The 26671-nt window shown below is 40.0% G+C and overlaps 3 protein-coding genes across 6 annotated transcripts; 1 reads left to right on the forward strand and 2 right to left on the reverse strand.

Annotated features, from left to right (window-relative positions):
• Nucleotides 1-1695: 1695 nt before the first annotated feature.
• LOC104422633 (LOB domain-containing protein 25) lies at nucleotides 1696-4045 on the reverse strand. 4 transcript variants are annotated; one of them, XM_010035012.3, is made up of 2 exons: nucleotides 3637-4045; nucleotides 1696-2568 (listed from the first exon to the last, which is right to left on the reverse strand). In XM_010035012.3, the coding sequence occupies exons 1-2, from the start codon at nucleotides 3661-3663 to the stop codon at nucleotides 2020-2022; spliced, it is 576 nt and encodes a 191-aa protein (XP_010033314.2). In that variant the 5' UTR covers nucleotides 3664-4045; the 3' UTR covers nucleotides 1696-2019. The 4 variants fall into 4 exon arrangements, with proteins under 4 accessions (XP_010033314.2, XP_039159262.1, XP_010033316.1 ...); XM_039303328.1 differs by having other exon boundaries at nucleotides 3627-4044; XM_010035014.3 differs by having other exon boundaries at nucleotides 3704-4042.
• A 5434-nt stretch (nucleotides 4046-9479) lies between these two features.
• LOC104422635 (denticleless protein homolog A) lies at nucleotides 9480-14408 on the reverse strand. Its single transcript, XM_010035016.3, has 16 exons — nucleotides 14228-14408; nucleotides 14019-14131; nucleotides 13799-13907; nucleotides 13636-13700; nucleotides 13135-13173; nucleotides 12004-12100; nucleotides 11828-11924; nucleotides 11663-11726; nucleotides 11514-11590; nucleotides 11347-11428; nucleotides 11072-11151; nucleotides 10841-10925; nucleotides 10688-10756; nucleotides 10549-10616; nucleotides 10405-10453; nucleotides 9480-9986 (listed from the first exon to the last, which is right to left on the reverse strand). The coding sequence occupies exons 1-16, from the start codon at nucleotides 14295-14297 to the stop codon at nucleotides 9612-9614; spliced, it is 1539 nt and encodes a 512-aa protein (XP_010033318.2). The 5' UTR covers nucleotides 14298-14408; the 3' UTR covers nucleotides 9480-9611.
• Nucleotides 14409-18287: 3879 nt separating this feature from the next.
• On the forward strand, nucleotides 18288-18632 carry LOC104422636 (cyclin-dependent protein kinase inhibitor SMR6). Its single transcript, XM_010035018.3, has one exon. The coding sequence runs from the start codon at nucleotides 18288-18290 to the stop codon at nucleotides 18630-18632; it is 345 nt and encodes a 114-aa protein (XP_010033320.2).
• The last annotated feature ends 8039 nt before the right edge of the window (nucleotides 18633-26671 follow it).

A 26671-nucleotide genomic window follows, 5' to 3' on the forward strand; every position in this document is an offset into this window, starting at 1 on the left:
AATTTAGTTCTAAAAATTTTATAAACCTTTTTTAATCATGCCAATTTAATTCATCTGGCCAAATATGACTGGTTGGCGCTGATGTGGCAAGATAGATGCTGACATGACACATTGGCAATGACATGAACAATTTTAAATAATATTTTACTATTTTTGAAATTTTTAATATTTTTTATTCTTCCTTTTTGTTATTTTGTTTCTCTTTATTTTTTTTCCTCTTCCTTCTTCCTTTGGCCAGTCGCGGACTGAGGCAACCTACAAGAGAAAGTTTTGGACTAAATTCACACAATCGCAATAGATTCATGACTTTTTTTGTAATCCTCCCACTTTATATGTGTGTATACAAATTGATAGACAAATATATCACTGAACAACCCCTTAGCACGCATAATTGATTGAGGTATTAAGAAATTTTCAACTTATGAACTAAAAGTTACCCATTTGAATACCACAAACTAAATGCAAACTGCTCTGTGTTAAGAGTACCTACACAAACCAGATGTTTGAACTAACTGGTTTATGGGGCTTGCAACATTATTGATGAGTTTCCTATATTTAGATCTTCACGCCTTCGCCCCTATATCATCCAAAAAAAGATTGGACTTGTTTACCAAATGTTCCTGAGATTGAAGTCAACGAGCTCAACTTTGAGTATGTGATGCTCTCGTGATCGTTGGGAGATGAGTGACATGCACAAAGACGTAGTCTTCCATACGGATGGTTTACAAGAATTGCCCTTTTTTGGGTACACACTTACAAAGGATTAATATATATCGAAAGATTGCCCATGATGCTAATACTTAGATAAAATCAATCACGGTGTAAGAACCCAACAATTATCAAGTCCATGTCTCTTATGGAATCTAATATGAGCCTCGCAATTATGTTCGACCATCTCACAACTAGCTTTGATTGGTATAATCACTGTTAAAAATGGGCTTAAGGTAGGATTATCCCAATTCTTAATAGTCCACCATCCAATCAACTTTAAGAATTCGCCAAAAAGGTGTGCAACATCTAAGTGGGATTGTAGGAGAGCACATTTATCCTTCCTGCCGAAAGCAACCTAGCCAATCAAACCTATATAAAAACAGTTCAACTATCATATAAAGCACCTTTCTGACAAGTGAATTTTTTATGTTATGTCAGTTTTCACTTATCGAATCGATCCCATGCACAATCAGATGAGCAGAAGATCAAAGGAGAGAATTGTGTGGCGTTTGTAGGAATTGGCCTTGGTGCGAGTGCCTCATTAGCTCGTCAGCAACCTATCTATGTTGCAGTTATACCAACTACATTAATCAATTTAGCCACCGACCCAAAAACAAGTTTTAATAACTCTCTCCCCATGGCTGGAGATCTTCGAGAACCCGACTAATCTTCACTGAGTGTGATAAGTCTCTCTTTGCAGTTCGCTTCCGGACAATAAGCGAAGTTCACGAGTCCGAGCACTGATTAGAATATAAGCCTGGAAAAACAAGGACATGCTTATGACTATAGAACAATTCTTGAGTTGTTTGGCTTTCCTTTTGAGCCGCTACAAGTGAGCGGCCCTAAACTCCACGAAAAATATGTAAATGATTCAGGATATTTCTTAGGGTTTCATGAGCAATATGCTTATGGGGGATAAGAAGGACCAATGAATCATCATCATCATCATATCATCAACAAGGAAGAAACTAGGAACTCCAGATAGAACAGAATTAACTCCAGTCTCTTAATCTTTATGCTTTCTAATTGGAACCATATGGAATTTACGTCTTCATAAAGTTGGAGGTACATGGCTTTTAGAAAGACATTTTAATTAGTGCATGGAACCATTACTAGCTTCATCCAATCTAGCAACAGGAAGAGAGTCCTAAGTCCCCATTTGGACATGGAGGAGATGTCATACATATGATTCATGACAAAATAGCACATGATTATCACTTATACCATAGCTGATCCTGATCTTATCTAATCCCATGGAAAACCTGGCTAAAAACACCAATGGATCTCCGTTCCTATGCACAAGTTGTGTCACATACCTCCATCATCTCCCTCTTGGCCATCTCCATCATGGACATTACTCCAAGCATTAGGATGATAATACCCTCCACAGTTCTGATCGAAACCACCGTCTCCATAAACTTGAACCATGTTGTTATTATTCTTCCTCCGATAATGCACAGGCCTAGACACCGTGCTTGGCATCTCGCGACAGGTGTACTGGATGAGATCAGCGTTCGTCGCGTCCAACTCCTTTTGGAGCCTGATGACCTGCCTTTGAAGCACTGATATAGCTCCCACGCACCCGTACACCGGATCTTTGAGCCTTGCCTCGGCCTCGTAGGCGAGTGAATTGACGGTGTCCTCTCTCTGGTGGGGAAGGACCTCATTGAGGAGCTTGCTCACGTTGCTAGCCCCAAATATCTTGTGGACGTTGGCGAACTTCTGGGGCTCCTCAGGAGGGAAGTAGGGCGCGAAGATGCAATCAGGCAGGCACTTTCTCCTCAAGAACTTGCAAGCAGCACACGGAGAGCTGGAGTAACCAGATGATGAAGCCATGTATAATAGTGTCACCAGACGCTGCAACGAAAGAGCAAACCTTTGGAGTCTTCGCTTTATGAAGAGAGACACAAAGAAGTCATGCCAAGGTTCACGGACAAAACCTGTGCGTGTGAACTAATAATTGCGAATTTGAGGATACTTGTATTTAGTCATTATCTACGACTTGACATGCTGAAAACAGACAAAAATTGTGTCCAACAGATCATGTGCATACCTCAATTTCAAACGCCTGCTTGTAGGAAACATATCTACATAGTCATAATATACAAAATTGCCACGATAGAAGACAAACAGAATCATGTCAGATCCATGTGAATTTTGAAAAATAGAACGGACTGCAACCTCATCTTCAGTTTTGAAAAGGACATTTGCATGACGATTTGGAGCAGTGTAAAGCCTGGTTTTGCTTGTTCGTTCCTTACAAATTTTTCCATATAAAACTTGGTGAATAAAAATTGTTAACTATCTTATATATATTTAAAGGTATGATTTCGCCAGTTTTTAACTAATAATAAATCAGATGCATGTCTTTTTATTAATGCGATCTTCCATGATTGCTTATATAGATGCTGAATTGCACCTTCTTCTCTGCAACTTCGAAGATCTCCCTCACTTTTCTCCACCTGCTAACCTGTCTTTCTTGAATTTGAACATACAGGGTGTGACTTCCGTGCCGTTTTTAATCATCAAAAGAATATACATGTGTGAACTACAAACCTATGAAGATCCAGACTTAGAAGACTTGCTCTTGCTTGAAAACTCTCTCTCTCTCTCTCTCTCTCTCTCTCTCTCTCTCTCTCTCTCTCTCTCTCTCCATCTCTCTCTCCCCTCCTCCATCCCTCCCCCTCCCCCCCTCCCCCTCTCTCCCTCCCCAAGAACTAGAAGGCCCCAATCATGGTTCCTCCCAATCATTTCTTTTTCTGTTTCAAGAAAACTCTTTTGCAAAATACTGCATCTTGGAAAATAATCTCAGTAGGAATTCACCATCTTAAGCATAGTTTCATAAAGAAAAATTGTATCCATCATGGTATAATTGATAAATATAAGTTCTGGCATAAGAAGATGAGAGAGAACACCTTTGCTTACCTGTTCCATCGCTAGGGTTTTTTTCATGGTCAAGAATGAAAAGGAAAAGGAACGTAAAAACCATTACCTTTTTTCTTTTTTGGCTCTCTCTATCTCACTCTCTCTGAGTGAGCTCTTTCAGGATCTGCTATTTATCCTTCCGAGGACGAACGAGAATATGTCACAGGACCATTGAAACATGCGGGGTTGGAATTTTATATATTCCTTGAATCAATTGTGGCAGAGAGGACGTGATTGTGAGAGTTCAATGAGGATGAAGGGAAAGAAACCCTATTTTGTTGCAGAAGGAGACAGAGAGATCTGCAAAAAAGCACAGTTCTAACAAAAGGTGGGGGGTAGAGAGAGAGAGGAAGGGAGGAAGAGAGGGAAAAAGCGGGTACACAAAAGGGCATTTAGTGAATGGGGTAAGGGGGGAATTTGGAAAGCAGAAGACAAAATTGTAATAAATTCGAAAACTTATAATCTCAAGTTATTGAGATTGATTTACAAGTTTATCAAGTAGCGTGACAGACTTTCGGAAGTGTTTGAATACGGCCGGCACACTTAAATGCTCGGTTATGCAAGTTTGTCATAGCGCTTAATAAACACATTTTTTAAAGATAATTTTAATATATTTAACGTTTCTCGCCAAGGAATATATGCTGGAAAAAAAAAGTGTTGACTATGACACTCCACGTTTTAATTATTGCTGTTCATGGTCCAGTAACCTCTGGTGAATGGACTTGAAACTTGCCCTACTCAATCACTTGCTTCACACTTATGCCTGTATATATTTTACTGCTGTTGTGAATGTGATGGGGATACATCACCAGCCATAACATTTATTTATTAAGCATGCATTTGCAGGGGTTCACATGATTTATTATTTTTCCATGGATACATTACTTCATCCTATATTCCACTAAGATATGAAATGAATAGTGTATGCCTTGTATCTAGAATCAAAATAGTATCCACAAACACTAGTTGTTAATTCTAAGTGCTAGTAATTGAACATTCTAAGTTTTTAGACAGCTTGACTTAAGCAGATATCCGTGAGACAAAGGAGGTCAATGGGCGAGCATACTAACTTTGTGTGTCCCTCTCTCGGGATTAAAAGGGACCTCGACCACCAAGTTTGATTAGCAAAAAGATTTGATTAGCAAAAAGATGTCTGTATCATGAGTTTGACTTTGATGCCCCATATGCATTTATGCAGAATTTTGAAGTTATCACTTAAAGCTAGCCGTCGAGTCGGCATAACATCAAGATTCTCGACACGAGTAGTTAGGTTATGTCGTAAAACTGGACACAACTTATAAACTAAAAAGCAATTATAACACGCTAACTATATTTAGGAGCATGATTAGGATGGTAATAGCTAGATGCCATCATCCATCCATTTATCTAAAGAAACCAAAAATTGTATATAGCCAAAAGGAAGGAAAAAAAAAAGCATCAGCAAGCATTTTGTCCTCATCTGCCTCTGCAAACTGCAATTGGTCTCAATCAGTTAGCATGAATGATTGTGTTTCACTACAGTCAAGCTGTGTGCTATTGAATTTTAGTTGAACAGTGCGGTGTCTGAGCAGGGTTCGTTGGAGCGTAGTGCAGACAAAGTAGGCTTAGAGCAGCGACCACGAGAATGCCCCGAAACGCTAATGCGGTCTTGGGGTCACTCTTACACTCTCCTCGTCGTCTCTTCAGATTCCACAGAGTCTCTCGGTTCTTTGTTTCTTTGCTTCGTGTCACTTTGCACGTACCCAAAATAATTGCCCGACCAAGAAGAAAACTTGGTCAGACCTAGTTTTAAAGGTACAACATACCCATGCTTAGTGAGAGAGAGAGAGAGAGAGAGAATCTTGTTGAATTCAAAAGCCAGGGCTTTTTGAAAGATTTATACTGATTTTGCTTTTTTTATGTTTATTTTTAGAGTTATTATATTTGCGGAATAAGATGGAGGAGAAAAAGGGTAGTAAATTATATATGTGGAAGAGGTACGAGAGATGTGATCGGCGTGCGTTTCAGGTAGGGCCTTTTCTCGAAGCTTTTAGAGATCCCCCTTCAATCATCGATCGAGATGAAGATGCTTTTGCTCATGACCAAATAATGACTGACATATACAAATGATCAAAAAGATGATTCTGTGATGTATTCCTTTACGTATAACTACTCCTATAAACTGTTGCTTTAGACTTGGTCGCCGACGCGATGGCCAAAAATAATTATAAAAAAATTCGGTCCCTAAAGACGTCCACCGTGATCGGCTTGTATAATGTTTGCATTATACACCAGTTATGAACACAATTTATATGCCTTGAGAAGTGTCGAGGCCGGCACCGGCCGGACTTGGAGTTCTCTTGAAGCGATTAAGTTTGAAGGAATTCTTTGGTGAGACTATCGCAGAACTTCACATGAAATAGACGGGCGATTGAGATGCACTTCGTGGGTGGTGTGTCATTATAATGGGTAATAGATCGGGAGAAGCAATGAATAAGTTATATACATATTAATGCACCTGTCTTCTAGGTTAACGACGAGCTATCATTACTCCCTATATATTTGTATTATAAGGAGATTGACAGCGGATCATATGGTCGAAAATGAAACCCATGGGCTTGGTTCAAGTGTTTGAGGAAGATATGGCTAATTTATGTGCAAATTTGGTGTACTAACACAAGTTTACCACACCATTAAGTACAAATGATTTCAGGCGGGACAACCCAGACTTGAGTTTTGACTCTCCTATCTATCAAGAAAAGTACCATAAAAGTCTTAAATTTATTGTATTGATACAAATTCAGTCATAAAGTTTTCAATTAAACCAATTTAGTTCTAAACCTCTTTTTACATTAGCACCAATTGAGTCCATCCGCCAATTTAGAACATAAATTGCTAAAGTGGACATCAATGGTTTTATGTGACATAATTGGCACTAACATGGAATATTTTTATAATTTAGAAAATCGAATTTATATTAATTTTTTAAAAAATTCCCTCACTAGCCATCACCTATGGCCGGTTGCTGACAAGCCAAAGAAAATGAAAAGGAAAAAAAAAAAGCAAAGAAAAAAGAAAAAATGGGAATTTTTCAAAAATCATAACAAATTATATACATTAGTATCGATCGTACCACATAGGACGATTACTATTCACGTCAGCCTAAATTAGTCAAATGGATTCAATTGATACCAATGCAAAAAGGCTCAAAACTAAATCAATTAAATTAAAATGTTCAAAACTAAATTGACATCTATGTAATAGATTTAACACATATTAATTCATAAGTGTAGGATTACGTATTTGATTACGTATCTAAGACGGCCATCCTTGTCTTTAGAAAGAAATGATAACTTTCCAATGGTACTGTTGACTAACAATAAGTTTGCATGTGTTTTTGTGATGGATTGATCATGTCATTTGTCCTAGTGTTCTTTATAATACCCCTTATGAACCTTCTCCCCCTAATGGATCTGTGGGTGCACATGATTCATGATACATCACTTAAAAAGCATTTTCCAGGACTTGGTCAGGCGTTTCCCCACCAAGGAACATGAACTTGCTTTTCTTAGCCATCCAAGTAGAGACAAGTGTCCTCATAAGACTTCAAAGTGATCTAAAAAACTTCATTGTTTATTTTTCCAGGGCATCTAAGACCACCTCCGGAACAAAAATAAGATGGAACTTTCATGTGACGTTTCAGCCAAAGAAGCATCGGCTTTTGTTATTCCTTCAATGAGAATACAATCTCCCATCAAAGATAGTGGAATTATGGAGATAAAGGGGAGCAATAACTTAATTTAAGTCCAATTAGGCCTGGCCTAATGATTGGGTATGCCCTTAATTATTGATTGGCGATAGATAAGATGCCATTTTAAATGTGCATACGATTTGGACATTATGTCAATGTTCTTTTTAAAGTGATATTGGTAGGGAAACTTTTTGTTCTTTCGAAATATTGGTATGACTTTAGGGATTATTTTGGTAAATACGGTAGGGATACATTAGTTTACAAAAATAATCCCTAAAGTCATATATGGCCATGAGTAGAATTCATGCAAAAGTACCCCATTTAAGCGTTCGATGGTGCTCGGAAAACAATAACGATGCTCATTTTTTTTCCATTCAGGGGCACGGCGTACACTGGGCTTTTTTCGCTCGGGAGGGGGAGGGGGAGTTTTACTAAGAAGAAACGAGATAAAATTTAAGTAAATTCTAAATCATCTTCTAGTGTGATTGATTTCGTCGTTCACATTGTCTTTGCTCGAATCTATACAATATTCTTCCATGAAATGAGAGTTCCAATATGCCACGGAGCTACCATTTGCTACCGAGTGTCACACGTGTAGAAGCCCAATGGATGTATCTGATGGTCCCGCATTATGTTATATAATACAAGCTTAGAAATGATTTCAGACACTAGATTACCATAAGAAATTGACATAATGCAGGTTTTCCTTATAATACACTACTCCACAATTGTTTATTTCCTAAAAGCAGGATAATTGGTACCAAACACGCAAGGACACTGTTTTTAAAGGAAACTTGATTGAATTCAAGCATCATTCAGCCTATGCTTTAAGCTAAACCAGCCTATCTAAAGAGGCATCCGATCAAGAGCTTTGTGTCCACATCGATCTCTCATTCCTGTTCCTTAGAGGCCTTGTGCTGTCAGTTCAACTGGGGAAAAAGAACTTTTTATATCATTCATTAGAACTTGGCACTCGCTAATGATGTTCTGCATTCAACGGGAAGCCGAGGATTCAACCACGCCTTAACTTATGAATCTTTGCATTTTTAGATTAATCAATGACGATCTTTTACATGGGGTTTCCCTGCTCTTGTCGATCGAGCATCGATGTTTTTCTGGTGCTTTAGGCTACTGTATCTGCCTGAGATGGTGCAACGGGCCATAATGATGCTCTGTGTCTTGTCGATATTACCGGAATTCATCACATGAAAAATGAAAATCGACATAATTTCTGCCCATGTTTTCTCAGTTCCAGTCCAGATATTCATTTGACTTTATGCGAATGGAGGGATCCTAAAACAGGGAATAAAGGATCTCCTGCAATTAGTACATTGTCAAAAAGGAGATCTTGCAATGTGACATCTACGCTTCCCGTCGGAGAGTATGAAATCAGCTCGGCTGACTCAGATGTTTTTATCTTCTCTCGTCTTTTTTTCTTTCCTTTTCTTTGGGTCATGGAAGTCAACAAAGCAGAGGAAAGATGAATGCCTCCTTCACATCATGGCAGACCGCCATATCTGTTAACCAGTAGAGCCTGGAGATTGAGACGCGAGCTCATCATCATTCCTACCCTTTGGGTCTTCAAGTTTCAAGAAAAATACAAAGTCAATACCCTAAATAGAGAACCATCCCATTGAAGCAATGAAAGTGGGCTGGGCCTGTTTGGCCTGATTGAGTTCAGGCGCAGCTTGCTCTGACAACAGGTGACGGTTCAAGGTTGTTGTTTTCTCTTTGGCGCTGTTCTGTGTCCTGGTGTTCATGGAGTCATTTCCTGACAAAGTACAGTAGGTTTGAATACGCCTCGCTGTTCTTAGATAGCATATTGTCCTTTTAGGGATGTGGGAAGTTTGAATTGATAGCGATATTAACATGCCATCGGATCTATGATTGTTCTCTTCTGGCAATGTGGCAAATCCTGATGAATCGCCTCAGTCACCTCAGACGAAAATTGCAGAAACGTCAATCTTCCCAGAAAGAGCGCAGATAAAAGCATAAAATTTTATTCATGACCAAAAGTTGCTTCAGGCATCTTATAAGAATCGAATGGAGCGCATTCTTATGCTTAGTGGGAGACAAGGATGCATTAAAGGATGAAAAAAATCTGCATCAACCATAAATGTAATTGGCTATCTACATTTTCTATTCCACCACCACATGACAACCGCTGTGAATTCTCTTTTACATAGTCTTCATGCTTTACAGAAGAAAGGACCAAAATTGGATCGAGAAACAGGGCCAACAGTTTTCACGAAGGTGATACAAAGTAATCACGAATAGTTCTTTTCACGGAGGATGGAGGATTCAACACAGAAGAGGGGCTCTTCAATGTAGCTTCAGGTGTTTTCTCGTAGTCCTCTAGATAATGTGAACTTGAAGCAAATTTTTTCTTCAGTGCTTCAGGAGTGCTGAACTTTGGCGGCGTGATTGAGCTGCTGAAATTTATCTGCTCTGATTCTTCTTCTGAAGAAGAGGGAGTAGGATCTTTAGTGACATGTTTTGTGTCTTCAGTCATCAATAGCCTTTTACATTCTCCTGTCGGGATTGCCATCACTCGCTTTCGAATGGCCGTTGGCGATCTTGTGGTTGAGCAACATTTATTTTTTATGTTCCACACACGAACCTGACAGGAGTTAAGTTCTAAAAGTGAGAAATGTAAATGTCATTTGTTCCTTGTGAGTAAACTATTGTTTCCATCATTTGATTCAAATTGGAAAAATTGTTTCTATTTCAATTCATGAAAGCTCCCTTTATTGTAAACCAAATCAAGAAAATGCATTATTGACTGGATAATCATATACTGACTTATATTATAAGTACATTTTTGCAGTTCAAATTTCAAAAGCAAATGGAATTGAAACGGTTTAGCTCGGTTCAGTTTGTATTCCAAATGGACAGATTTGGTCTCTCCTGAAAATAAAAAGTGATCTGCATATGACTTGGTTTGGTTTTCTCCATTTAAACCAGATTATATACCATGCAGCGAAAGTTTCTGTAAAAAAAATATACAAGGATTTTGCTTGTTCGTAGTTTTAGTTTACCGTGTAATCATCAGAACAAGTTGCCAACTTTCCTGCTTCGTGTGGAACCCTGCCGAGGAAGGTTCACAAAGAAAAGAAATTAACAACTTGTGAGTAAAGTACAGAATTTGATTTCCAACTGAATGTGACTCAAGAGACACATACCAAGCGACTGCTGAGACTTCTCCATCATGACTGTTCAAAGTAATGGGGGCTGCATCAGGCTTGTTCATCTGTAACGAAACTCAGTTGTCAGATTAAGATAAACTGAAACATGAATTCTAATTTTTGTCTGGAGATGGACCTGCCAAATGTAGCCAGTTCCATCACTTGAGCCACTGAGTAGGTGAGACGCATCTGGACTGATTTTGGACTGTCAGAGAGTAAGCAAAGTTAGCTGCGTAATCCAAAGTATCTCTTCAGTAATGAGGGCAATTTCATGACATCCTGTTCTTACCTTCACATAAAATGATTCTATTCGGCAGCCTGAAAAAGATGTCACGGGACCCTTTTCCAGCTGAAGTATGTTATACAAGTATATTCTGTTGACAAAAAGGGAAGAGACCTAGTCAATACGGGGCAGAAAAAAAATACCATTGTATGTGGCCAATTCCACCTTTTAGTATCAAATTCTCGAGATAGATGCTGATGCAGATAAAAAGTTGAGCTTATAGAAACTGAGAGATACCTATTGTCCATGCATGATGCGGAAAGGAACACTCCGTTTGAATCTTGCGATAGGCTAGATACACCATGTAATCTTCTAACCTGGTGTAGGAAGAGATTGATTATCTATCATATGCTAACTCTGATAATTCTGAAGAATTTAAACTTTAGAGAATATTTAGGTCAAGGATATTTATGTTTTCCATGTGGTCAAAGAGACTTGTCACCCTGATTTCTTATTCTCGTCCAGCAAAAGAGAAATGATATTTTATTCTCACGTGCTTCATAAGGACTAACCTTTTCAGTAGCTGACTTGGTATCAGGGCAAGTCTGCGTAATTTGAGCTTTTAGATTTCTCGTGTCCCAAAATTTGACAGTGCTGTAGGAAAAATCAAGAAATCAAGTCATGACTCTAGCTGCTAAGGGGAAGATACATTTGAAGCCATGCTACAATTCTCCTTTACCTGTCCACTGCACCAGCGGTCGCAACAGAAACTTCATCTTTCAGATAAAGGACAGCTGTAGTACTCGTTGAAGCAGCCTGTGACACACCAAGTGGCATGACAAATTCATACACTATATTGGACTATAATGCACTTGAATAGGAGCATACCTTGCCACGCCTGACCCACTTGTTTCGAGGTGATGGATGAGCTCCCTTGACCATGTAAGTTGGGCTGGATAAAGAAAGCAATTACTACAGGTAGCTGAACTAGGATTATTAGTTTATTTGTCACATGTACATGCCATGTATGGTCATAGAAAGATTTGAATTTACCCAATGCAAAATTCTCCCTGCCTATTTCTAGTATTGCACTGGCACCTCAAGTCCCATATGGCAAAGGATCCATCTCTTGACCCAGAGACAACAAGATCTGTTATAAGTCTAGGGCATTAGTATGGTGATAAAAGATCCATATATTTCAAAATAGGAAACGAGATCCAAAATGCTACCGGAATTGGTTGGATGTGAACAAAGAGATTTCACACTTCCGGCATGACCCATCAGCACGCTAGTGGATTTCATCTTCTCAACATCCCACAGTCTTATCTGCACATACCAAAGGGAGGTGCTTGAGTATATCTTCTAGATCAATAATGAGTTGAATTGAACAGACTGTAATATTGAGCGAACAGACTAACAATTTGTGACTCTGTCAGTAAGAATCAATAGTCTTGTTGATGTTTAACTCTCTACTAAGAAGTACATTTTCATCTTTAAGGATTGTCTCTTTATCTAACTCCCAGTACTTGGGTCCATTTGGTGATAAAAAGGTGAGCATGAAAATGTGCTGATTCTGATCAGGGACAGAATTTGCACAACTTATTAACAATTTGGTATGAACGTTGGCTTGAGGATGAATAACATAGGTTGTGTACCTATTTCACTAAGTAGGAGTAAGAATAACAGAGAGGCAACAATCGAAAAATGTCACAATCAATCTTAATCCCATAAGAATAACAGAGAGGCAAAGATCCAAAAATGTCACAATCAATCTTAATCCCATATTGCTCATCACAACAATTTCTAAGCACACATGCATAAGATAGAACTTCTGTAGTAGGGCTATGGACTTAAGCCAAAGAAGGAAAAGGAAAGCACAGAAGCCAGGAGTTCATTTCACCATGCATACTGAAGGAGGACAGGATCAACCTTGTCATGACCATTGGCCATCTCTCTCGCTTCTTTGGCATTTGAAGAACCAGTGTTATAGAATTGGCTTTTCCATAGGGAAAGAGTGGAGTTGGATGTAGGGGGGACAAAATTATACGAACGGAATGCATTGATAAGTTTGGGATGATTAACAAGTTAACAGCCAATTTTTTAACTATGAGAAGAAGTCATTCAGAATGCAGTGTCTTCAAAAGCTGCGCTCCCATGCTGAATACGCACAAGACACATCCAAGCGCTATCAACATTCTGATTTTGGACCAATTTTGGTAAAGTCAATCTGATAAGCAATTAATGAGGCCCTGAGATCTGACATTTCCATGTAAGTACAGTTCTTTTGCATCTAGTGGGAGTCATTCAGAACTAATTGTATCAGATTATCAAAATGGCTTCTCAGAGAATTTCAAACTTACAGTTTGATCCCCTGAAGCTGTTAGTATTTTGGTATCTTCCTGCGTGAAAAAGGGAAAGAAAAAATTATGAGCACTGATCAAGAGAAAGCGACAGTGAAGATATTAGCAATAGAAACCAAGTCTTTTTTTTTTACGGTATTGCTACAGTTGTACAAATCAAGAGAAATTACTTCCTATTTCAGGCCATCCATAAAATGAGGTCATTCCTTCGACTACTAACGGCCTAACCGCCAGAAGCTTCTCTTACGCTCCAGTTTTCAAGTCCAGCAGTAATAGAAAAGCACACATTGCGTGACAAATGGTATCGGTGCTATGACATACACCATTAATTATGCCTAGCGCGAAATTGCTTTCCTCAACTAGCGAAGCTTCAGATTTGAGCAGAGCAGGCAGGCATTAAACGGAAACAAAAAGCTAGTAATTTGCACAGAGATTAAATTAAACAGATTATAACTCCGATACAGGTAAAAGTAACAGGAGAAAGAAAGCCAGGGGAAGCACCTTGATCCAGCTTATATCGAATATTGCGTTCTGATGAGCAACCCAATCGCCGATCCTAGCTTTATCTACAAGAGGAGCGATCCACAAAAGAGTGAACTTTCCAGGTGAAAACAACCCTAAGAAACGTAACGAGAGGCAGAAAAACGGCCATCGACTACTTCACCTGCATTTTCTCGGCAAGACGTCGAGGGCGAAGACTTCGGGCGAGTGTCGAACAAGCTCACGTATCCATCCTCGTCGGTTACGGCCAGAATGTACGAGTACCTACTCGTCTGAACAAAAAAAAAGATGCGAACAAAAAGGATCAATCCTACTGAACCGGCAGCTGAAATCCACGAGATCGATCGATCAATCGAGCAAAAATTCCTCAAAAGAACGCGAACCTGGCAGAAGGACAGGGCCAAGGGGGGCGTCTCGTCGCCGTGGTGCTCGACCGCGACCGCTCCGACCTCGCTCATCACGGCCGTGGAGTCGGCGACGTACGGCCGCTTCCGAACTGCGGGGGAAAATCCACAGCTCGACATAAGCCATCCGCCGCAACGATTTCGAAACGCACGCAAACGCAAGCACGCACGCGCAAGCAAACAGGTACCTTTGAAACCGGTGAGCTCTCTGGATCGGATGCTCCGGAAGAAGGATCCGGACGAGCTCTGGATCTCCATCTCGGCGAACGGCGGAGGACGGCGGGGAAGACGGAAGAGAGCGGCGGCCGGTCGGGATTGAGCTATTGCTTCTGCTTCTTTGCCCCCTCCGCTTTCTGAGTAGTTCTGCTAAGTCTTTGTTTTTTTTTTTTTTTTTTTTTTTGGCGCTGGCGAGGTTGAAGAGATCGTTCGGAGTTGGGCGCCAGCGACTGGCGGGAAACTTCGAAAATCATTTCGGCTGGCGGTGCGGTCGCGCGGCGCGCCAGCGTGAAGTCGGATTAAAATGAAAAATGTCTTTTTGGTTAGGGTTAAAAAGCTGACGGAAATCTTAAAATATGCTCGACATGGCGCATTTGCATATTTTTATGATGCCAAAAATCCCAAATTTATATACTCTTTTCACATTAAAAATATTACCATATGGACTCTAAAATGCAAACATAGAGCCCACATTACTCGAGTAAAATAAAAATGACATCATTTTTGTTGAAAGTTATCAAACAAAACCTTAATGAATGATAAATGTACTACATAAATATAAATTTAAGATTTTTTGTATTGCAAAAGATGATAATAAAAGTGTCACCATTTATATATTTTGGAACTTTTTATGTTACAAAAAATTCAGGGTAAAAGTGTCATAGAGCATAGGTTGGTATTTTTTTCCCCTTTTTTTTAAGTCAATCTCTTTTTTAAAATCTTCTTTATCACCCCGTGTCTTAAAAATTACTAAAAAAATTAAAAAATTGCGATTACCTCTTAAAAATTATCAACCATTTATAAAAAATTATGTGATTCCAAAGCTCGCATATTTTTAAAAATTTCAATAACAAATTATTTGAGTTTTAGGGGCCACCTCCTCCTACTTGGGAGGAGACCCTTCATTTCCCTGTACCATGTCCCTGTGTTTCAAGGGGGAAAGCGTCGCGGGGATCCAAGCAGGGTTACCCTAAGAAACCCCTCGTGGGGTTTCCCTTGTAGCTGGGCCCCTGTGGAGGTTCTATTTTTATCGAGGGAGAAGCCTCCCTCTATTTTGTTTTTCCAAGATGTTAAAGTCTTATAAGATCTTACTTAGGACCAATGCTTTTATATTATAATATGAATGATGTTTCAAACCTTCTTATCTCGATATCTAGAAAAAAAAAAAATCTCATGTAATTAAAAATCTTGCCTTCGGAAATTTCAAATTTCACACATGAAAATATTTACTTGGTCAATTAAGAGATATTCATCGATAAAAAAATATATCAATTTATTTTCTAACCAAATAATGCAGATAAATCAATTTATTTATAACCAGACAATGGAGATACAAACGCAAACAGTGTTTCAATATTGTATTGGAAATACGTGAGTCTCTATCATTAATTCTTCAAAATCCACCGTGTTGTTCTTCTTGAAAAGGAAATCCCTCGTTCAAGTCCGCCCCTTCAAAAATTATCATGGGTCCAAGGCTCCGTTTGGGAGAAGCTTTGGAAGGGGCTTTGGCCATCAAAAGCCCCTTGGGCCAAAAGAAAGTGTTTGGGAAAAAACTTTGGAAGTCTCTTAATGGCAAAATCAACATTTGCGGTTTGGCTGAAAGTTCTCAAAGCGGTCGTGAAAATGCATTAGACTTTCAGCATTCTTAGAATGCCCATGCCACTGTTCATCTTCCTTCTCTAGAAGCGTGAGATGAGCTTGAGGGCCGGCGAGGTCACAGCTGAGATCGGTGAGGTCGCAACGATCATTACCGACTAGTTGCACGACCCTGGCGAGTTGCGGCGACTGCTCGCGAGTCACGACGACTACCCACAAGTCGCGTTGCTACAACCTAACTTTGGGTCACGCGACCTTAGGCGCAACCCAAATCTGGGTCGCGCAACCTTAGGCGTGACCTAGATCTAGGTCACTAGAGGTCGCGCGACCCAAATCTAGTCGTCGGAGGTCACGTGACCCAGATCTGGTTGTCGGAGGTCACGCGACCTAGCCGCGACCAGATCTAGCGGCGACCCAGATTTAGGTCACCACGAGGTCCTGTAACCTTCGGCGGACCTAGATCTAGGTCAAGCAACCTTTGTGAAAGGCCACTGGGGGTCACCCGACCCCAAGCGACCCTCCCCGGAGGTCGCCCAACCCTAGACGGCCATCGCCAGTCATCTACTGGGCCGCCTGAGGCCACCAAAGAACTATTTTATTTTTTTTGATAATTTTTTTATTTTTTATTAATCACCAAAATCTTTTGTAAATGTTAATATTTACAAATGCTATTTTACTCAAATGTACTTCACAATGGGTTTCAAACTACAATTTACCAAATACAGTTTGCATTTTGGAAAACATCTTTAATTTAAAAGTTTTTGCATTTTGTTAAAGACTTTCTCCAAACACACCCCAAAATCATTTGCCCAAATTGGTCCATGTTATAGATGGCCTATTGGTATCTATTTATCGACTGCCGTCGGCCCGATTTGCAGAGTTGGGCGCGAGTGACTAGCGACAGACTTCCAAAGCTTTTTAGCTAACAGTATGCTCATGCGGTGGCGTTGCCTTGCCTGTATCAAAATATGTATTTTTCGGCTTATAGGAGAAAAAAGCTAAGTCTTTTTAAAACAAAATCAAGAGAATTCAATCTATTAATTGGAACTTACAAATAACAACTCGGGGTGTGATTTAACCAGATTTTCCCGTAATTTGGAAAGTGACTTATAAATTATCTAAAAGCCACTCGCATAAAATTACGGATGGAATAAAAGAATTACAGGACCTCTTAAGAGCCATCAATCTTATTTTAAAATTTCTTCGATTTCAAAGCTTGCATTTCCTCGGAATGTCCAAAAATATGTCATTTGAATGTTGGGGCTCTGATACTTGAGACGACATTTGTGACATTATTGTACAAATATTAATATATAAAATAACCCAAGTAATAAAAAAAAAATTATCACTTTAGCAATTTTAAAATACACGATGCGAAAAATACTTTTACTTAATCGATTAAGATATATCCATTTGTCAGAAGAAAATCACACGACAAATATACATATACAAAAAATATTTTCAGATATTACATTAGATGCGTAAACTCTCAATCATGAACTTTTCTAAATCCGATCTCTCCGTAGCATATGAATTTTACGAGCAAGATCGATTGATCTTCCCGAGAAATGGATCTGAATCTCTCGTTCAAGCTCGCCCACTGAAAAAAATAAAAAATCATCAATTTGTCACGACAAGCCAAACGGGTCCATATCATAGACAGCCTATCAGTACCAGCTTATCATCCGACGTCGGGAAGATGACCGGGTCCAACCCGGGCGCGTCCACGGATTAGGGAGTCGCCCGACTACGACCGCTCGGCAGCCGTATAGGGACAAATCTGGGCCCGAAGCCCCTTACTGGGCCGAGCCCACATGGCCCGGCCAGAAAACGACATCACATCGGGCAACTCCCCCCATGTACGGCGCTGATTCGTCGCTTTCCGGAAACACGAGAAATGACAGCAGCAAAAACCCACCGGGGGGTTGTTCCACAGTTCCGTCGAAAATTGATGCTAGAAAGATTCTCTCATCCAAGGATCCCCCAGAAAATAAAAATAAATAAATAAATAGATAAATAAACCCGAAAAAGCAGCGGGAAATAGAGCCGTTGCTAGGTTTACCTCGGAAATTTTGGCGCCAAAATTCGGCAGCCCGTAAATTCCCGGGCAGCCGCCTTTTCAAGACTTTCAACTCTCCTCCTCCTCCTCAAACCTAAAGAAATCGTCGTCCGCTTCGGTATAAAAAGTTCCCCTTTTCTCAAATTCCTTCTTTTGACCCGAGTATCCATCTCCTTTTCCCCCGTCCAGCCCGTCTCCCTCCGAGCAGAGATCCTTCCTTTCGCCTCCGTTCTCCGCCGCCCGCCGCCCGCCGCCGTTTCCGTCCTCGTCCTTCGACTCCGTCGGCCGGACCGGCGAAAAGAAGCCCGGGTTTGGCACCGTTCCGGGGGGCGCGAAGCTTCGTTCTTTTGTTTTGTTTCTTTGTTGCCGGGCGCGAAATGGGGGTCTCGAAGAAGTCGCAGGCGGACAGCAACTCCTCGGAATCGGAAATCAAGAAGTGGGTCGTCTCCGGCGTTGTGGTCAAGGCGATGAAGCCGATAAACACGAGGGGGGCGGCGAGGTCGTCGAGGGACGGCGGCGAGGGCGACGACGCGGACGCGGCGCGCTCGACGACCCCGACCTTCAAGGAGGCGAGGATACCGGAGAAGCTGCCGTGCCCGCCCGCGCCCCGGAAGAGGAGGCCGCCTCCCTCGAGCTGTCACATGCTGAGCGGCGTGCGGGAGTTCTTCAACCCGCCGGATTTGGAAGCCGTGTTCAAGCGCCATGTGGAGAGAGCCAAGTGACACAAGGCTGACACAAGGCTAGGGTGTAGTTCATAGTTTAGACCAACTTGTTTAGGATAGGATTTGCTCTGTTTTTGCTCCTCCTCCTCCTCTTCTTCTTCTTCTTCTTTTCTTTTTTGGTCTTTTTCTTTTTTTAATGGATAGGATTAGGATTAGGATCGATGTACAAAGAATATGAAATTTCAATGAAATGAATGTCGTAGTTGAGTCCATGACTCGAAGTGCTCCGTTTTCTTCGCATTCTAGCCTAGTTTTTGCTTCTTTTGGCTCATTCTAAGGATGTATTCATGTTTTCTTTTACCAATCTCGCACTCTGAATCTCACTGCTCAATTCGGAGATGGTGAGGTTCACCTGTTACGCCGAACATTTCTTTGTTTTTCTTTTTGGCGAGGGTACCTGAGTGACATAAGCGTATCTTATCGTCTCATCTGCCCATTTCGTCTTCATCGATCGAGCAGCACATGACAGATTTTCTTCTGCGTTATCACCTTTTTTTTATTAGGGCCAAATTTTGGATTTTGGATTATTATTTTGGCATGTTGCGCTTTGGGGGTTTTTTATTGTTCACGGCTCGACTCAGGTTGCTCTTGCTTTTGCCCTTTAAAGCTTTGCAATTAATTTCCTCATCTTTCGGTCCTGCCTGGTGCCCGCGCTCTGGTCTGGTCTGCTCTCCTCTCCACACTCATCATTTATGAGGAAATTATTGGGGCATCTCGTATGTTGAGCCATCCTTGAATTCAACTTAGCGAGAGGACACTCAAAGAAGAGATTCCGACCTATGCTCGATTATAATAGAAGTCATTAAAGACGCTGCTGCTGCGCATCCTCCCCATTCGTGTTCTATGTGCCTGCGCCTGTGCATTACTTCGCCCTTCGTAAAAAGGGTAACTCGACAACCCCAACAAACGCATCCATCCAAAATTACACGAACTCGATCCAGATCGAGTCAAGGGTATTCATTACTCGGCTTGGCTGTTTACGTTACGTATTCGAGCCAGCAATCTTGACTCCTCTGCTGTCTACTACTGCGCCGATACGCTGGTCCACCGGCTGCGAGTTTTTCCAACACGAGTTGCTTGTCCAGTACGGGTTCGATCAAGGAGACAAATGGGCGATCTTTTTCACGGCTGAGATGATGCACGGACGTTTCGCAGGCGGTGGGGGAGGGGAGAGAGAGCGAGAGAGAGACGACACTCGAAAGAACCTTAAGCTTAAAGTACCGAGTTGGGAGGGACTTTTGGTCTTTTCTATGTCCCACCTTTGGCTAGAAAACCCTCCAGTCCAGTGCTGTGCTGCGTCGAGCCAAAGTGCCCCCTCGTAATGCGCTTCTGATTGCAATGGCATCGGCCAGACAGGAGTTCTCTCTCTGGCCTCGGCGTGACAGAATCCTATGTGGGGTTCGGACAGCATTCTCTCTCTCTCTCTCTCTTATTTTTGACTTGGTAATAGACATTTTCCCTTAAAATAATATTCTAAAGGGTTAATACTATTGATAACTCCAAATTAATATACTTATGAAAAATTTATCCCAAACTCTTATACATTTAGTACAAATTTATCATTTATTCGTTTTCGTTAAATTTAACTATCAAATTACTGAATTAAATAACGTTTAGAGTTTTATCCTTTGTTTGTTAGGGGTACTTTTTTTTTTTTTTTTCGGTCGATGTTATGATTATATCCAATTTAACGAAAACTAACGAAAGGCAAATATATCATAAATGTATCAATTTGAAGTTTTTAGTGATTAAAATTTAGTTTTTGATAAGTTTATCATAAATGTATCAATTTAGAGTTTTTAATTATTTATACTTTATTATAAATTAATTTGATATATCGTAAATACGCCAAGTGATGATTTTTCGAGGGCATATTTGCACGACAAAATCCATGTGATTATGGTTGCAATTGTGGATAAGGTCTGAGGCGTGCCCGTCGCGTACCAAAGACGTTCAAGTTTCTCTGCCTAAAGTGGAGAATAAGGTTGTCTTTGCAGCACGGGGATGAGCTTTATGGGGATTAGGGAGAACCTTTCGTGAAAGTATGTGTTGGTAAAAGCTCTTTGCATGTTTGATTTTCTTAGGGGGCCTCGCTTTGTCTTTGCGAGAGAGGGAGATGTTCAAATTGAGATACGAATAGAGTAATATTCATGTTGACCCTGCTAGTGCAATGGAGGCTGCTTTATGCCCTTTTGCCTTTGTTGATGAGGAAAACCCCAAGCGAATGTCATCCGGGACATTAGTGATGAGGTTTAAGATAGACCGGTAGCTTCTTAATGAAGTGATTGTTGCTACAACATCCATGACTTTGTCACTTGAATTTCGAGAATACCATACTTTTGATTGGCTTTATCATGCCATGCATAAGGTAGATTTTTGGTTAGGGGATCTAATGAGTGGAGCTTCTCGCTCTATGAATCTCGGTTATTTTAACAACTTATGCAGCCTGTGCATTTGGTTTCTCGTTGTTTTTTTTTTTTTTTTTTTGGTCTCTTGCTTTCAAATTTAATTTTTCTTAACTATTCGGTTTGTGCAATTCGGTCCTTACACTCATGATGGCAACTGACCATGCCGACACCAAGTCTCGGGGCCCTGGTGCTGCAAGTTATTTTTGCATTCCCCCACATTGGCTTCGTGCATGGCAATTTTGTATTGGAAGGGTGAAGCGTGGATAAGTTCAACTATGTCAAAACTATTTCCATGCTTCGCGTGTTGCTCATCCAGCTGTAAAAATGAACGAGATGTTGTTTGCCGCCGACGGCGAATGTAAAAGAAGTGAATGATTTTGTTTTGTCTTATGATGCTTTATTCTCATTGGACCAATCTAATAGTTCCAATAATTGTAAACACCGCTTAGATTATAGAGACCTTATTGTAAAGTAAATCAAATGAATTCTTTCTTTAAATTGAATTCCTCTTAACTGTTTGATTTATGCAATCCGGTCCTTGCACTCATGATGGCGATTTATATCGCAAGTTATTCATGCATTCCCCGGCATCGGTTTCGTGCGTGGTAATTTTGTATTGGAAGGGTGGGGTGTGGATAAGTTCGACTACATTAAAACTATTTCCATGCTTCACGCACTGCTCATCCAGCTGTGAATATAAACAAAATGTTCTTTATCGCCAACGGTGAATGTTAAAAAGGCGCATGGTTTTGTTTTGTCTAGTGATATCTTATTCTTATTGGACCAATCTAATCGTTCCAATAATTGCAAACACCACTTAGATTATAGAGACCTTATTGTAAATAAATCAAATGAACTCTGTCTTCACGTGGGCATCTCACTATGGTCTCTCGCTCCCATAGTTTTGCAAATATATCTTAATCTCGCCACCTTGGATTTCCCCTACGTTCGTACGTTCATCGCTAATAGGTGCGTCCAAAGCTAATCCGAAGGCATATTATTGGTTAATCCCGCTAGCATTATTGACTTTGATCTCATAAAAAATTCCCCGAATATAAGGAAATAATTGAGGGAATCTCGCTTAATTATTCATCAGTGGTCCCTCCCTTAAGACAATGTTCTTATCCAGGAACCCAAAAAAAAACAAAAAAACAAAAGGCATATTCTAAAGGGCTTAAATTAAATATTTAGATATAGAATCCCGGCACCACCCTGCCGTATCGAAACGGTTTGTTAAAGAACACGAGCGAACACGTTTCTTGGAACTATGCGTGATCAAAACTTCCGAATTCTCTTTTTTGGCAAGCTCGATGTTCAAGGAATTGAAATATTTTCCTGATGGACTCAACAAATGTTTGAAGGCGGGCGTTTGTTTCGTAAAAAAAATGAATGATTCAAAAGATATCTTCCCAAAAATCATCGCTTAAATATTCATGAATGGTCCCCTAACACAATGTCCTTATTGGGGACCCCAAAAAAAAAAAACACATATTGTAAAGGGTTTTAATTAAATGTCTAGATATAGAATTCCGACACACCCTATCGTATCAAAACGGTTTATAAAGAACACAAGCCGAACATGTTCATTGGAAATACGCATAATCAAAGCTTGTAAATTCTCTTTTCCAGCGAACTCGGTGTTCATGCAGTAAAAACATTTTCCTTACGAACTCAACAAACGTTTGAAGGCAGGTGTTTGTTTCATGGAAGAAATGAACGATTCATAAGATGTTTTCCTAAAAACCATCACTTAAATATTCATCAATGGTCCTTTAAGACAATGCTATTATCTAAGAGAAAAAAAATGCATATTTTAAAGGGCTTAAGTTAAATATCTAGATATAATATCTTGTCAACGCGCTATTGTATCGAAATGGTCTGTTAAAGAATACGAGTGAACATTTCTTTGATATATGCGTAATCAAAGCTTTTGAATTCTATTTTTGACGAGCTTGGTTTTCACGCATTTGAAACATTTTCCTAACAAACTCGACGGATGTTTGGAGACGCTCATTTGTTCACCTAAAAGTGAATAATTCAAAAAATGTTTTTTAAAAAATGATTGCTTACATTAATGGTAGGTATGCTTCCAGGGTAAAATAAGGAAGCCGAGAATCGAACTAGTGAGAATTTGTCCCGTTCTAGATTTTAAGATATGATAGAAAAGTTCCAAATTCTTGGTGGAACTTGGAACTTGAATTAAGTTTTTGTATTTTTTCAGTTCTATGTCCTTACGCGATCCTCAGACATTACATGGCATCCAATGATTAATGAATTGTGGCAAATTGTGACCGGTAGAAATAATGATTCATTACAATTGTCAATTAAGAATATTGATGAAACTTTAGTAAATCTTGAAATAGATCCCGAAACCTATGATAAGGTAAGTTCCAGATCCATAATATGTGAGTTTGGTTAAAATTTAAAAATTAAGAAACTTATTCCAACGGGTAAGTTCTAAATGAAATCTGAAATCATTTATCCTTAATTTAAATGGCTTGAAAATGAATTAAACATAAACAGCCGTCGATAATGAAAGTACGGTTCGTCGACTCACCATCTCGAGCCGTGGTTCTCGGGGAAACGTCCTCAGGATCGTTCATCTCCCCGCGAGGCAAACGGAGCCTGTCGTAAGCGCTTACGTGCCCGAAATGGTTTGGCTAATGTGATCAAGCTAGGGGGTTAATTAGGGGCAGCGAAAAATGTCAATCATGGAGGGGGACAAAGAACGAAAGGACAGGAGTCGGGGACTGGGTAGGGGGAGGGGGCTAACGGAGGAGGAGGAGGAGCAGATGATGATGATGATGGTGATAATGATGAGATTTTAATGCGTTGGGGTTCGTGAGGTGGGGGAGAATCCGATGCATGGGAACGGGGACGGCTCTCGTTTGAGGAATCCTATGACGGAAGATTCCGCCAATGACGCTTTTCCCATCTCAAACACCCCCACCCCAAAAATAAGTAAGTATTAAAAAAAAAAAATGAAATTGGGAAAATATGTCGTGGTCGAACGCCGATCAAAAATCTTTTGGCGCTTTTTGTCCCGTGTTGGGCCTTACTTTGCCTCGGAACTTTTCGACTCAACGCGGTTTCCAACTCAGGTGTCCCTTTCTCTCTCTCCGGTCGTGTCTGTGGTGCGGGTTTGATGGCTCTCTTAAATCTTTTGGCGGGAAGTCCCCCTTTTTTTTTTTCCTTTTTCAAAAGTTTTTGACACTTCTTGAATTTCCGTCGACATATGAAAATAAGAAATAGATAAACTAAAAGGCGGTTCGTTTTGTCAAAGACTTTATGATGAAGGAAAGTATTTTCTATCTATGGAAATTATTTTTGAGAAAAATGTTTAATTTTTATTTGTTTAGTGGTTTAGATAAATGAATTTCCTTATAAGCAAAAGGAAAGGTTGTTTTCCACAATCTATGCTTGTTATTTTCAATCCTTCGTTTGAAAACTTTTTTGTAGATCGATTAGTTTTCCTTCGATTCAGTTTCAGAAATTTGGAAAATAATTTCAGAAAAATAGTTTATTTTTAAACAAAACAAATCCTAAGAGTGTTTGCTTCATAAAAAAATGAATAGTTTGAACAATATTTTTCCAAAAAATGGTTGGTTTTATTGCTTACAAAAAATGAGTGCAGGAAAAATATTTTCAACATCTGTGAAAATGTTAAAATATAAATAGTTGTTAATAATGAAAATGTTATTCGTTGATTAATTATTTCAAACTACGTCATTTGAAAATGTTTTCGAAATTATTCATTTTCATTAAAACAAATAGAGTATGAAAAACATCAACTTTGTGGGCAAGGGCTAGTGGGGAGAACTGATGATGATTTTTTTCAAAAGAGATAGATTCTTTTTTTTTTTTTTTTTTTTTGGCAGTGATGTAATTGCGTGATATTTGCAATTTAATCAAATCGACTTTTACAATAAAGCAAAAGACCTTCTAGACACAAGGATTCGATGCAATGAAGCATGCCCTGTTCTACGCTCCTCCAAAAACATCCTCGTGCCAATGTCAATGGTCTAATTACACTTCGGTCAGCATCAACCATGAGATTGAGCATGGCAAGTTGGCCGTGCTCGAGTCTCCATTGGACCCTAGAATTGGCCCACATGAGCACAACCATTATTTTCAAAGATGTGCAAATACTCTCGCATGTTTATGATTGGTTGAATTTCGAAATCACCTTCTTCTTTTCCTCATTGTTCGTATGATTTTAGAGGAAAAGGTGAAAAAGACTGGATTGTGTTCACATTCAAACCCCTAAATTATAGCTTTGACTTCAGGAAAATCTTTCCTTGCTTTTGACCGTGGGCGGGGGATCGCTGTTACTTCATAATTAGCCTGGGAGAGATTGATTGACGGGCGACGATACGAACCATTAATGCCGACGGATCCGATGCTGTGGACTTTCCGGTGTTTTCTCGTTTGACCCTCAGTTTTCGATTTTCTTTATTTTAATTTTATCGCGGTTTTGACGATGGTATTTTAAGCAATTGAATCCCAATGCGTTGACTTGTGTAATCCAATAATTTTTTTCTCTTTATTTTAAAGATTCTTTCTACCGCTTATTGGACCGACCGTCTAAACTCCTGACCGAGCTCGTCTTGGAGCCCACTAGCCTATCGAAATGCGACATGGGTTTGGGCCGCAGATTTTGAAGTCCACCTGAAAGACTCGACCAGAAAAAGCGTGCATCCGAGAAGATCGTAGCTAAAAACACTCTGCAACGCTGGAGAAGACCATCGGGTTCTGTTCAATGCCGCGAGTTCCGAATTGATGTATCGTATGTGGCGCATTTCGGGTGCCTGCTATCATCGCTTTACTTAAGGAACGATGGCCCGTCACGAATGGTACAGAGAATACTTTAGTTTATACGTGATTTCGTACATAAACAAGTCGATTAAATCGGATAAACCAAAACTTTATGGACATGGATTACCACATGCATGTATTTGCCATTAGTTTGAGTGCTGCTATGCTTACGTTTAATTACCTAGGGCCCGACTACTCTCGAAAGAATTGCTCCATCTGCCGTTTTAATTGCTGTTGCATTTTATGTGATCGACCGATGAAGAAGACCTTTAGTAATGTGCAAAACGCAAAAGGAGTGAAAGCTGGGCTGCACGATAGCTAACTTGATATGGCGTCTGAAAGTTGCAGTTTCTTGTAGGGCATTTTAAGTATGTACGTGAGGTTTGAACTAGATTATCATCCGCGCCAATGGATTTTCTACTAACACGAGAAAAGAAGTTTAATGGCGGTTTATGCTTTTGTGTTGCAGGTTTGCCGTCAAGATGCAGAGATTCTGTCCTGGCAATCTCGCCAGGCTTACCTCTATCTCTCTTTCATTATGCTACTCATCAGTTGCATGGCATTATCGAGGTTCGTGGGATGGCCTTCCGTGCAAATTTATTGGCATTGCCGAAGATTTGGTTCCTGAATACTCTTGACTGTTTAATCATCCTGCTACTTTGCAGCTAAAATAGTGGAAGATAGACATTACTGTTGGACGTGATGTCACTAGTTTTGCAGTGCCTGGGTCTTTCAATTTACCATTATACATGGGACGCTTGCTAGTTCTGTGGGAATTCATGTTGTGTCTGACATTAATGGGGAAGCTTTCTTTCT

The sequence above is a fragment of the Eucalyptus grandis genome, chromosome 10 (assembly GCF_016545825.1).
Source record: "Eucalyptus grandis isolate ANBG69807.140 chromosome 10, ASM1654582v1, whole genome shotgun sequence".
In the NCBI taxonomy this organism is placed as follows: Eukaryota; Viridiplantae; Streptophyta; class Magnoliopsida; order Myrtales; family Myrtaceae; genus Eucalyptus; species Eucalyptus grandis.

Excerpts from the sequence above, each read along its gene's own strand:
- LOC104422633 (XM_010035012.3), bottom strand. The coding sequence starts at position 3,663 with ATGAAAAAAACCCTAGCGATGGAACAG. Across the intron at positions 2,569-3,636 it reads AAACCCTAGCGATGGAACAG|CGTCTGGTGACACTATTATA; the intron begins GTAAGCAAAGGT and ends CTTTCGTTGCAG.
- LOC104422635 (XM_010035016.3), bottom strand. The coding sequence starts at position 14,297 with ATGGAGATCCAGAGCTCGTCCGGATCCTTCTTCCGGAGCATCCGATCC. Across the intron at positions 13,174-13,635 it reads TCGATATAAGCTGGATCAAG|GAAGATACCAAAATACTAAC; the intron begins GTGCTTCCCCTG and ends TTTTTCACGCAG. Across the intron at positions 10,757-10,840 it reads TAGAATCATTTTATGTGAAG|TCCAAAATCAGTCCAGATGC; the intron begins GTAAGAACAGGA and ends ACTCTCTGACAG.
- LOC104422636 (XM_010035018.3), top strand. The coding sequence starts at position 18,288 with ATGGGGGTCTCGAAGAAGTCGCAGGCGGACAGCAACTCCTCGGAATCG.